The 13646-nt window shown below is 35.4% G+C and overlaps 1 protein-coding gene across 2 annotated transcripts; it reads right to left on the bottom strand.

The window, feature by feature from the left end:
* Nucleotides 1-5080: 5080 nt before the first annotated feature.
* Nucleotides 5081-11778, bottom strand: rhebl1 (Ras homolog, mTORC1 binding like 1). 2 transcript variants are annotated; one of them, XM_042725758.1, is made up of 9 exons: nucleotides 11621-11778; nucleotides 11393-11487; nucleotides 9947-10018; nucleotides 9354-9421; nucleotides 9185-9267; nucleotides 7642-7698; nucleotides 7499-7546; nucleotides 6751-6832; nucleotides 5081-6575 (listed from the first exon to the last, which is right to left on the bottom strand). In XM_042725758.1, the coding sequence occupies exons 2-9, from the start codon at nucleotides 11442-11444 to the stop codon at nucleotides 6483-6485; spliced, it is 555 nt and encodes a 184-aa protein (XP_042581692.1). In that variant the 5' UTR covers nucleotides 11445-11487; nucleotides 11621-11778; the 3' UTR covers nucleotides 5081-6482. The 2 variants fall into 2 exon arrangements, with proteins under 2 accessions (XP_042581692.1, XP_042581691.1); XM_042725757.1 differs by having other exon boundaries at nucleotides 11393-11752.
* Nucleotides 11779-13646: the final 1868 nt, after the last annotated feature.

Below are 13646 nucleotides of genomic sequence, written 5' to 3'. Positions count from 1 at the left end.
CTTCAAAATTAAAGTCTAAAAATTGCTCTTTCTAAACATTAATTTATCCATTATGATGGAAATAACAATGAAAATACAAAGTTTTGTTCAGAAATCACAAAACATTTGAAAACAAAAACTATTTAATTTTTAATTGAACGTGTGGTGTGATCATCCTAAGCTGCATTCTTATTTACATTGTCCCTTCAGCGTTCATTGCTCCCTCTGCACCAAGCAGGGGTGAACTGCTGAAGTTCACTGAACCTGAAAAATTGCATTTATTTGAACACACTGCTGCATCAGTTATACACCTTACAATAGTTGGGGCTATGATGACAATCAAGTTCAGGTTCAGTTCATTTATAAAGCACAAATAAAAACAGCCACAGGCTGACCAAAGTGCTGTACAAGTATAAAAATAAAAGATTAAGTACTCTAAAATCAGCAACACAGTTTAAAACAAAACACTTATAAAGTACACAAATAGTAGCAAAACAATTTATGATAGAACACTCTTATAAGCTAAAAGCAACAGAGAATAGATACGTTTTGAGACATGATTTGAACTCAGACAAAGTGGAGGCAGATCTAATATGGAGTGGGAGCTTGTTCCACAGTGTTGGGCCGGCCACTTCAAAGGCTCAGTTACCCCTCGATTTTAGCCGGGTTGTGGGAATCTGAAGGAGGAGCTTATCTTTGGATCTAAGGCCTCTAGTGGGAAGGTAGGGATGAAGTAGATCATTTAATGATTTAAAAACCAGTAATAAAATTTTAAAATCAATTCTAAAATTAATCGGAAACCAGTGAAGGGATCTTAGGAGGGGGTAGCATGATCAAATTTCCCTTTTCCCTTCAGGAATCTCGCCGCTGCGTTTTGAACGACCTGTAGGCATGCCGTTTGGGACTTAGATATACCAAAGTATAGGGAATTGCAATAGTCCAGGCGAGAGGTAATAAGAGCATGGATAGCAGTCTCCATGGAGCGCTTAGGGAGAAAAGATTTGATTTTTGTTAAAGAGCGAAGAGAGAAGAAGCTGGACCCAATGACTGTGCTTATGTGCTTGTCAAATTTGAGGCACCTATCTACCATCACACCTAGATTCCGTACTTGGGGAGAGATGAACTGATTTAGAGATTCAAGGTCAAGGTTATTACTTGGCCTGGATTCTGAGGAGTTAAAAACAATGACTTCTGTTTTGTCTGAGTTCAGAAAAAGAAAATTATTGGCAAGCCAAGCTTGCACATCCTCAAGACATGCTGTTAAGTTGCCTAGAGAACTGTTATTTTTCCTAGACACAGGCATATAGTTTTGCATATCATCAGCATAGCAGTGAAATAAAGCATTATGTTTCCTAAAAATGGAACCCAAAGGGAGAAGATAAAGAGAAAAAAGACAGGAGCTAAAACAGAGCCTTGAGCACACCACAGGAAAGATTGCTAGGAGAAGAAGAGAAATTTCCTATTTTTACTGAGAAAAATCTATTGGTAAGAAAATATTTAAACCAGCTTAAAACAGCCCCCCCCCCTAACCCAATGCAGTGTTCCAGCCGAGAGATAAGGGTTGAGTGATCGCTGGTATCAAAAGCAGAGGACAGGTCTAACATTACTAAAATGACAGAGTCCCCCGAATCTGTTGCCATATAAATATCATTGAGAACTTTTACAAGAGTGGTTTCTGTGCTGTGCAGTGATTTAAACACAGACTGGAACTTCTCAAGAACCTGATTATCAGTCAGGAAGGTCTGGAGCTGTAAAAATGTACTTGTGTAAATAATACTTGTATCTAATGTAATCTATCACATCCAAAAGGCTTTAATTGAGTGATAAATGTATGATGTGATTTTAATATGAAAATAACATGATCTAGTTAAATTGAATGTCTTCTTATGTGACCTATAATCATAACTAATTATAATGGTTGCATCACCACACCGGGAACTAATTAAAATCAATAAAAACACTAGTCTCGGTATCTTTTCGTTGTTTATTTTAGCCCGTTTGAATGCAGTTCTAGACTGATGTGCAATGACTGGTGGGTAAATTGTTGTCACTACTTCTCATGATGTACTGAATCCCTTACCTACAATCACAGACATCTCTGCACATTGCCTCAATTTTAACTCACTGTTATGAGAATTAATTTGAGGGACCAGTTCTCACAACAAAAAATTAACAATACATTTTTAAAATCATCACAAAATCAACACCTCTCTCATTAACCATTTAATCAATACTTAAACATTTACAAAACAAATGAATGAGTTTATTTATATTTAATCAGGGACAATGCACAAAAAACATTAGTCTAAGAAAGAAGAGATGTTGTGTGCCAGGTTATAGCAAAAAATACTAATTTCCACCCGCAGTCCCTAGACAGATGTTACATTTACAAAAGTTCATAAAATATATACAGTATTATACATGGAAGCATTAGGCCTACTTCACTCACATCATAAGAACACTCTCCACTTCATAATATACAGAAATATACAGAAATTATACAAGAAAACATTACTTCACTCACATCATAAAAATGTATGTTAATAAATTTGTTAATAGCCACTGTTTGGTCAGGTGTGTAAATGTACTATAATTTATACATGAAATAATTTCGTTTGGAAGAGTGTTCCAAAGGCTCGCTGCTTTATAAGAGAACGAATGTTGACCATAAGTGGTTCTACATCTTGGAACGCTGCACTCTCCTCTAACTGTCGACCGTGTGGCACTATAAAATCTCTATAAAAATAAACTATAAACTATAAAATTTGTGACAAATTTTCTCAAAGGGGGAGCAGCGATATGATTTTAAATAGAGCAGAAATTTGATTGTATTTAATGAGGTTTTCAAAACTCAAAATGTTATATTTACTTAGTACTTTACAGTGATGGTACTGACGAGGCTTTTTATCATGAATTTTTATTGCTCTTTTATATAATGATTCAAGTAATGTTAACGATGTTTTACACGCCTGAGACCAACTAGACATGCAATACAGAAGATGCGGAACAATCATAGTATTAAATATATATATTTGAGTCTTCCGTAGTTAATGAATTTCTAATATGTTTAAAATTCATCAAATTAAATTTCAATTTATTGCCAAGTTTTTTTATGTGACTTTTAAAACCCAAATTCGAATCAAGTATTAGACCTAAATATTTTGTTTCCTTTACATTTTTAATTTTTTGCCCATTTACTTGAATTTTTTGAGTTAGTTGTAACTTAGTTTATTTGAAAAAACACTGAGACCTTTTTATCAACATTTAAGGTCAGACAAGACATCTGCAACCATTCTACAACTTTTTGCATCACTTTTGATAATTTGTCAGCAACCTCCAGCTCGTTTTCCCCAAAAGTGAAGATCACTGTATCATCAGCATACATGATTACGTCAGCATCCGAACACACTCTAGGGAGGTCATTTATATAGATGCTAAAAAGCAAGGGTCCCAAAATAAACCCTTGCAGCACTCCCATCGAGGTAGCTCTAAACGTAGATTGGATGTTAATTACTTGTACACACTGATGTCGGTCGCTCAAATAAGATCTTATGCAGTTTTGGGTGTGCTCAGAGAGACTATATTGATTTAATTTACTATAGAGTATCTGATGATTAACAGTATCAAAAGCTTTATGCAGATCAAGGAAGACTGCTCCCACCACCCTTCCCTGATCCACATATGCCCTGATAGTTTCCAGGAGGTAGCAACATGCAAAGTCTGTATTTACATCTGAAACCAAATTGCATTGGATTTAAGAGAGCTTGTGATTCAAAGTCGGTGGAAAGTTGCTCCGCCACCATCTTTTCGAGTACTTTTGACACAGCTGGGAGGATGCTTATTGGACGATAGAAGTATAAAGTCCATAAATATCTTTTGCTTTGCTGCTATTTAGCACCGTAATTATTATTTTTTTTTCAACTTTAGATTTAGTTACTGAACTAAGATTAAAATCAGATTTGTCATTGATTATAAGAGGGGGATGAGCAATTTGAAAATTCTGAGCTAGATTTTGGACAATGTTTAAAAATATATTCATTAAAATTTTTTGCTATTGCAAAAGAGTCATCAATAATTTTTCCATTAATATTGAAACGAATATATTCTCACATTTTGACTTTTGAAGCACATTTCCTAAGGTATTGGAGACTGTTTCATCTATTAACTGCAAACTATTATGACTCCCTTGGTTTTCTCTACTTTGGTTAGGAATAGTTGTGGGAAAGAGAATTAGAGATCCCCAGTATAACAACCAACCACAAGCAGGGGAGTTACAATCTGGTGGGGAATAAAATTTCAAAACACCAGCAGTACTCACCATGCAGGGTGTGAGCAGTCTCATAGATGCAGGTGTTGCAAGGCCTGTGCTTTTATTGCATAGTCGCAGTGGCTATACCATTTGAGGAAACAGCCATTTGTAGTGGCATCCAAGACCATCGTGAACATTATCAAGTGTGCTCATTCAATCCTATAATGCAACTCAATGAGAATTTTGATGAATTAAGAGTTCCCATCATTACCTGGGGAACCCCAGATTACAGCATAAGAAGGAACCCAAGATGGAATCAAACATCTGGACATTAATTAAAAGAGAACTAAAGCAAAGCAGTCATCAGATGCCATGTTCATTTTCAGCAGTCACAGAGAAATTACAATCCCATGAAAATTACTCACTGACTAAACTGCACATATATGGGAGGAGAGCATACAACAATAACATAATTTATATATATATATATATGTGTGTGTGTGTGTGTGTGTGTGTGTGTGTGTGTGTGTGTGTGTGTGTGTGTGTGTGTGTGTGTGTGTGTGTGTGTGTGTGTGTGTGTAAAAATTAATGAAATTCTGTTGTCTATGTAAATGACTAAATTGATTGTCAGAAGTTATTACTCCACTTGCATGGTGTCATTAACGTAACTTCTAAGTTTGATGTTTGACAAGTTACTAAAAGCTGTGACTAGCTAGTTAATCTCTGCAAACATGCATTGTACTAAGGTGGATAAACAGCAAGTTGCATTATATGGAAAATTTATTGCCCTATTTCAACTGTGATGTGAAAAATCCAACCGTAAGAATGAAAATAAACAGAAAAACATTAACACATTGTTTAAATGTTTATTTTTCCACATACAAAAATTCCATATACAGAAGTCCCTAAAATTATAATGAAGAAGGTTGTCAAAATTATAAAAATGAAAAACCTGGCACCCTGAACTTCACAGGAAAATGAGGTCAGATCTCAAAGGACCCTTGGACTTCAGTAGTGCTGATTTAATGTAGTATAGCTCAGGACATTTCTGGATGGTATTCGTATCTTGCTGCTATTTAATATCACTAAGGGGTTACTAAATAGGAAGGCAGGGAGGATACTAAAACTGCACTGGAAAAAAAAAAATTTGGTAGCCGGTGTATTATCAGTCGTAACGACTCTACAGAGGTATTGTTTGTGACCCTGCTTTTAAATGAAGATTAAGCTTACACGACTCCACAGGGGGAAACTGTTGATCATGAATTGACTGGTCCTTGGTAACTATGTAAATATTAGACTATGCCCTCACAAATGGCAAATGGTCTGTATGAAGTTCAGCATCATACTAAAATGGTGTATTTTTCTCACAAACACTTTTATATGCCACGTAAAGATAGTTTATGCTGACAATGGCATGAATAAAAAAAGGATGTAGGGCATCGTTACAGGTAACCAAGCTGAATCAAAAGCAAAACACTTCCAACAAATGAAAAAAAAAAAGAAGCTAAATCTCACAAACAGAATTCTAACAGTTTTAAAGATCTCATATTTACTTTGTACTGAAGGTTTAGAAAGAATACAGTTCTTGTAGTCACTTGACTGTGTATAAAACCAACAGTGTGAACAGTGGATCTTTTAGGATGTTGTTTACATCACCTTATATATACACACCCACGCTGTTCACATACTCCACTAGGAAAAGGAAAGGAGGCGCACAGCACTGACTTATTAATATGTGCAGTCTCAATGACAGTCTCTGTCAAAACTAAATTTAAATGGACTACTGATACACATTTTAATTCTGCTGGATACTCAAGATAAGTAAAATTAGTAAATAGTTGTCAGAGGGAGAGCAAAAAAACAAAACAAAACAAAATCCAAATAAGAGCAACTGTGTACTGCTGAGATAATCTGAGACTGTAGATTGCAGACAGGTTAGTACCTGTCAGATTAAGCATTAATGTTAGTCAAAAAAAGCTTGGAGTAAAAGAGATGGGAGATTTTAAATAAACAGTAATTTTTACAGTACTTTTTACAGTAATTTTAGCCTAATATAGCATTAATATTAAACTGAATATGATTTTTTGGGAAGAATGTTTTTTGAGATTGGTTTTGAACAATACTGATTTGCTTACAAATTTGACTGCATTTGGAAATAATTCATCAGGAGAGGACCTGTTACTGAACTGCTCCATTATAATTAATGGCATGGTGATGTGTCTCTTCATTTCAGCATGTAAGTTTACTGCACGCCTTACATCACAGCACACTTCTTCTCCTCTGATGGGGCATTTCCATCAACTTTTTCCATTTCCAGAATAATCCTCTTGAAAACCTCTACAGCTGTCTGTAAAATGAAAGCTCTTTTAAAAAGGAGAACATTTACAAAAATGTCCATACTGTACAGAAAGCAAACATGTGTACTGCAGAAATATGTCTAAAACAAGTTTTGTAAACAACTGTAAAACAAGCAAAAGTTCCTTATTCTAAAAAAAAAAAAAAAAAAAAAAAAAAGATGATACCTGATTTTCCTTAGCAGATGACTCCATAAAAGCGGCACCCCAAGAATCAGCAAGCTTCTTGCCCTCTTCTGGTTTAATCACTTAAAAAAAAAAAAAAAGAGCGAGCATGAGATTGGAAATGCTGTGCCTTACCGATTATCTCATTCCCTTTGCAGCTGCCCTTACTCATATTGTTACTCATACTCATATTGTCACATATAGACAAAAGCACAAAAAGGCATTACATCGCATTGATGAACACTCGTTTTGAGAGGGTATCATTCAACTGTATGCCCCAAGGAAGTATTATCATGAGACCAGGCTGGCAGGCTCATGATATTAAGGCCAAACTATTAAGATTAGAAATTTGCTAAATCAATTGTGATAATAAGAAAATTAAAAGAATAAATACCAAAAAAAACACAAAAAAAACATCGTCAGGAGAATAAAATAATTATAAGAAGCATATGATGATTAATTAAAACACCCTTTAAACTGGAATAGGTTTAAAAAAAAAAAAAAAAAAGAAGCTTTATCACAACCTCACCTGTCAGACTGATGTGAGCATGTATGCCTGAGTAGGGTGATTTGGGACTATTCTACCAAGTCTATGTACTGTATCTAAGTATTTTCCCCTATAACAGTCAAATTAAACCGAACAATTATAATAAATATAAAACTCTACCATCATTATCTTCGTCATCAAAAATTGGGTTTAAGTACTTGGTCCCTAAAACATGCAAAAGGGGAATATATAGTATATGCTTACCTTTCCATGTGAAGGTCTTTTTTGTTCCCAACTAGAACAGTAGGTACCCTGGGTAAATATGTAATATTTATGACTACACGTTTTATGACCTTTATGATGTAATATTTTAGACCATATGTTCACAAGTTTAAAACCACACTTACTGTATCTTTCCAACCATATCAAGGAGCTTGTCATGTAGAACCTGTACAACTTCAAAACTGAAAACAGAGTGGGTTGTTTACATATCATTCGCCTCAAAAACATTCATATCAGTATCTAAGCCCTTACACTCAGAAGAAAAATAACCCATATCAGAATATGAGGTTAAAAAAGGTCCTTTTTCTCAGCCAATATTGAGTGCGTCACTAGTGTTATAGTATCTGCAAGCTGACGCCTGTCTAAAAGTACCCATGTGTGCCCACAGACTTATGTAACAGAAAAGGTGATATAAGTGTTGTTTAAGTGACTACATAACCAGTCCAAAAACAAATATGATGCGTCACATTGTTTGTTCACAGATACTGGGAGTAATTCCTATGCATTTCTGCTGGTAAACTGCCACTACTCTCATCTGTACTTGCTCAAGAGAAACTGAAATTGAACACACAATTTAACATAATAAGACCTTGGAATGTTATTACATTGCTCAGTGAGACTGCCATAGGGCCAGAGTGGAATCGATTTTTCCAGCCCAGAACACTGGTCAGTAATCCACACCGGAACCATTATGATGGAAAAGGGGATTGACTGAGCCGGCGCTGATTCTATTTTAATTTTTGGCCTATGTATTATATCTATATAGCAAGCCAAATTATGTGGCAGTCATAGTGGTTAAAACAGAAAATGTTTGATCAGCTCTCTTGCTATTGCAAAAGTTATTATTTTTTTCTAGTAAGATTAATTAGGAAACTAATGCAATTAATTAACTGATTAATTAGGCAACTAATGATTTAGAACGTTATCACACATTTGAAACAGAAATTAAGCTAATATTTTAGTCATAAATGGCATCAAAGTTGTAAACCAGAGATAATATTGTTTTAAATGATCTGTCTTGTCATTGTGCACATGGGCTAAAATACCTCTAAAGTATATCGGTAAATTGTAGTGCAATAAATCGCTATATCACAGTCAATATATCCAGACTGAAGTAGCTTTGATTATAGGTGCTATAATATTTTATCTTTCTATAAGACCTGATTGAAATAACTGTATTGAGATACCATGTTGATCTCTGTGACAGCATGTTTCTCTGTAATCAGTAAAATGAAAACCAACCTGAATTTGAAACAGTATAAAGATGACAAACAGATAAAGTATTAGAAATCAGTCTTAGTACAAATGTGTCACAATTGTCCATACAAGCTTATGGTCAATGAAGTATACTCAACAATAATTAGGATTGTGTGTGAGATGCAGGCAGAAAAACAAAAATTAAACAAGGTTACAGTCAGAATACTGAGAAAGAAAGAAAGAAAAAAAAAAGATGTGCATAAAAACAGCAAGGTATATATATAGATGAGTCCAAGAATAAAGAACGAAATAAAAAAAAGACACTACACAAGCATGCAAATTTGTTTATTTGTATTATTAACCTTAAGAAAATCAAAACAGACCAAACATTTAAACATTCCAATTATGTGACTAAGGAAAACAACAACAACAACAACAAAAAACCATAACAGTATAAGAAAAAATCCTGACCTTTTCATTGAAGTGACAGAATACACCAGAACGTAACCGTGAATATCCATAGAATGAGACTGGGGGAAAATGGAATACTCATCCTAAACAGAAAGGGGGAGGGAACAACTGGTATGAAAAATGATGGGGGAAAAAAAGTTACAGAAAGTTTGGGCGGGGGTGTTCTTACCTGTCCAGCAGTGTCAACCAACTGGAGATTGAAATCCTGGCCATTCACAGACACCATTTTATTAAAAGCTAAAGGCAAACAGAAAAGATATATTCAATTGGGGATTTTAGAACATTCAAAGATAGTTTTGGAGCAACAATGTTAAAACAAAATTTCCACTATGGCTGCTGAGATATCACACAGCACACAAGCAGAAATTAAAAACTGAATAAGGAACAACAGATTTCTTTCCCCAATTTTCCTATTTAGTTAATCTGACAGTTAGTAGTAGTCAAATATATTGGCAACACTAATAACACAATTTTAATTACTTCTTAACAAACAACATTATACGTAGCAGATAAGTGGTTCATTAACATTCATTTGATTTTAACAGTACATGAATCAAATTTTAATGACACTAATTTCTATTAAAACAACTAATGATAACAGTTTGATCCTTCTTCTACATTATAATGGTCTTAAAAACTTTGTAGCATATACTAATGGCTAGTCACTACATGTAGGCCTATTAGTCCATTACGGCTTTTTAGAATAATGCAGTCTATGAATGCTAGAAAAACAGTATATCTAAAAAATATTCCAGTACTCACTGTTTTCAATAGTAGGGTCATAGGAATCTACAAATTGTCCTTCTACAAACTGTATCGTGAGGGAGGATTTTCCTGTTGTAAAATAAATCAAAACAATTAGCAAAACAGTGTTTAACAATAATTAGTAACAAAAATGTGCCATATATTATAAGGGTGTCATGACATTAAGTACAATAATAGACATAAATTATTTTATTATAACAGAAAAAAAAACTAAACTAAAATAATAACGAAACTAACAGAAAGGTGTTGAGTAAGCTGCTGACTGATCAAGCCACATGTATATATGCAGGTTAAGAACATGGCACTAACATAATGCATGTAAATGTGTAACGCATTGTGTGAACATTCCCCGCCACAATACCACAAAAGATCTGCCACTTCAGAAGGCAATACACCAAATATAAAAGGATTTCAAAGGGCCACCAGGTGTGCAAGATAAAGTTAAACAAAATTTTTGTCAAAAAAGAATCTTATATACGTTGGTTCTATCAATATAGATTTACACTGTAATGCTGCAACTGAATATTTAATTTAGAAATGTCGATTTAAAAAAAAAAAAAAAAAAAAGTTATAAGTATTCTTCAAGTTTTGTATTTTTTTTTTTAAATCAGCCATCATATTAGACTTATCCTTGATAATGACGAAAAACCATTACTACAAATCAACATAATTAAACTAAATATATTATGTGTTGTCTCAAATGTAAAATTCATTGGTGCATTAAAATAGACCAGCAGAGTTACAAACTTTAGCAGAGGCAAAAGAAAGCCTCATATTGGCCAGAAGGTGCAAAAGGACGACTTAATCTTTGTTATCGCGCACGTCAATTTCACAAAACCATTAAAATGGTGCAGTAAAAATGTCAAATTCGACTCGACTAAGTTTGTATTGTTTCAAAATCTTGAAGGGGCATTAAACATCAGTGTCACATTTAACGTACTCTTGAAGATGACCGAGAATGAGAACTGTAAAGCCCTTTATGGACACAGCGCCATCGACACATTAATGTATGTCGTGTAGAGTCATTTAAGGTGGAACAGAAAGAGGCAATAACTGGCGAATTACTAGCTAAAAAGAAACTGCAACTCGTTACAAATCACTTTTGAGACATTCCGAGATGTTACTAGAATTGCCAGATTGATGATATTCGAGTTTTGATTGGCAAATGATCGCGTGTGATCCTCGTGTGTTGAGATCCGCACGTTGCTAATTCCTGCCAGCACCATGCGCTTCTCCATTATGTTTCCAAATGCTGGTGCCCTGTTTGCCGTTTCTTTACAGTGTCGAAATAAATTATTAAATTAACTTAAAGTGGCCTATCACCAGAGAACAGCTCAAATGAAATTTACTATAACGTACAACTGTAAGAGCTGTTAACTTAGCGACAACAACACAACATCAAATACTTCCTACTGAAAAAGGTAACTTATATCATACACTCACCAACAGAACGATACCCTAATACAGCAATCTTTCTGTATTTGGGTTGAGGCATTATTTGTGAATATCCTTTGAACGTCGAAACCAAAGAACTGGAGCTTAAGAAAGAAATAGTTTATCAAACATTAGAGGTCTATCACGTGATAACAACAAACTTTTCCACGCCCTCCAGAAAGATCTTCATCATTGTTTCTGTCGTATAAAGTAAACTTTTCGGTTTGTGTAACTTACGCCGTACAGTCAAAAATAATTTCCTTTGGAAGTAAACCTTTAGGTATATAGTGACGTCTTAAAACTACGACGAATGCACTAAAATGCTTATTCACTGCAGTAGCGTGTCTTCTACTTCTAGGTTATATGGCGGTTGACAAACCAACTGTTGGTGCATTTCCGCCACCTACTGGGGTGGAGTTGCTGTACAAGTGGAATATGTACAGTATATGAGAAATGTATATAATACTATAAAAGAAAAAGCAGTTCATTTTAGTTCCGAATGTTCTGTAATGTTCCGCAACTGATAACGAGGTTTTAGTTCTCCTCTGAGCTGGATATTTTACCTTACATTTCATCAGCACATGCTCTTTTCTTAGTTTCTTAAAGTACACTTTTATTACAGCCAGAATCATGCTTTCCTATTATAAGGCTGTCCGATTCTAGCTGAGATATTATTGTATCATTCAGATCCAACTTCTTTTCGAATGCCATAAAGATTGTGCCTATTTTTCTTTTATGCCATATCTCTTGGCACATCTTTCTGACAGCTACTTTAATTTATCCTTTGACTTCCAACTTATCTAATGATACATTTATGGCAATTTTGGATGTTTGTGAGTCTGCTTAGCTATAGAATTAACCTCCTCACTCCAATGTGAGTACTGTCTCATAAAAAGACAACTGTAATTTGCATTTGCAAACCTTTGAAAATAGGTTAAGTATAGTCCTAAAAAAAGAGGTATACTATAACTATTGCTGAATCCCTTGAAGCACCCTCATTCATGTTTAAAAAAATACAGAAAATACATTTTGTGTGTGTGTGTGTGTGTGTGTGTGTGTGTGTGTGTGTGTGTGTGCATGTTTATGTGATTTATGAGGACACAAATTTGTATAATGACATGGATATTACACTGGTATAACAACATAAACGTGTTTTATGAGGACATTTCCATTTCTTTTGTACAGTATAAAACAACAGGTTACTGTTTGTAACCCCGGTTCTCTGAAACATTGAGTGGAGAGATCCACCTATAAGAAGGACATGCGCGCCTGACCTCTACAGAGTAGCAGGTAAGGGGCTGCACCTCAACCGAGCGCATATAGCCCCTGCACGCGCTACCTTTCCTCAGTGAGCATATTGGCTTCTTGTGCAGCAAGCAGGGCAAACTTGGTGGATCTCTCCAATCGATGTTTCAGAGAACCGGGGTATGAACAGTAACTTTTTGTTCTCTTTCATCATCTCATGTTCGAGATCCACCTATGGGAGATATGGACAGCTCTCCGGTTGCCCAGTATACTCACAGCAAGGCCCTGTAAGCCAGAGGATGGTAACCTGACAAAGCGGTGCTTGACACGTCACCAAGTATCTAACCCCACACAAAGTGAGAATGCAATACCAGTCATGAATCATCAATACCAGAAATGACATGTGGTAACAAGTATATGAGAACTGACAACAAACATAATGTCAAGGCATATATTGTAGAAATATACATATGTATATATTGACGTATACATACATCTAAAAATATAATAATGTGTCAGGGGAGGGTACAGATGATCTGCTTAATGAGATGAATAAACTGGGCTGGACAACCCAGGCTAAAAAAAAGGAAAGGGTCTAAGCGCACAAGGCTACAAAAACATCAAGCCAGAAGTATTTGACAAATGTGTGTGGAGAAGCCCAGCTTGCAGCAGCACAATTGTCCTGCAAGGAAACCCCTTTAAACGGAGCACTCATCCTGTAGCGAGAAGAACAAACAATAGCGGGCATCTTGGAGGGATGCATTCCACCTGGCAGTTCATATGGTTGTGGTGTTGTCGCAATGCACCAGCACATGATGTCCTTGCAGGCGGGGCAGAACATGTTTCAGAGCCATGTAAACTGTGAGGAGCTCCAAATACTTTATGTAGGCTGGGTTGAGTGTCCTCGGCCACACATGTTCAATGTTCTGCTCTCCTGGATGGTTCCCCATCCTGTTAAGGACGCGTCTGTGGTTTCCACTTTCTGTAACATGATGGTCCCAGAGAGGTCCCAGTGTAA

This window comes from Cyprinus carpio, chromosome B6 (assembly GCF_018340385.1).
Source record: "Cyprinus carpio isolate SPL01 chromosome B6, ASM1834038v1, whole genome shotgun sequence".
Lineage (NCBI taxonomy): Eukaryota > Metazoa > Chordata > Actinopteri > Cypriniformes > Cyprinidae > Cyprinus > Cyprinus carpio.
Note: the sequence above shows the minus strand (reverse complement) of the source record. Positions and strands in the feature narration are given on the sequence as shown.

What these genes read in the sequence shown, in the direction of transcription:
- rhebl1 (XM_042725758.1), bottom strand. Translation starts at nt 11,444, where the DNA reads ATGCCTCAACCCAAATACAGAAAGATTGCTGTATTAGGGTATCGTTCT. An exon ending in TGGTTGACACTGCTGGACAG is followed by an intron (nt 9,268 to 9,353) that starts GTAAGAACACCC and finishes CTTTCTGTTTAG; the next exon opens with GATGAGTATTCCATTTTCCC. An exon ending in GATATGGTTGGAAAGATACA is followed by an intron (nt 7,547 to 7,641) that starts GTAAGTGTGGTT and finishes ATATTTACCCAG; the next exon opens with GGTACCTACTGTTCTAGTTG.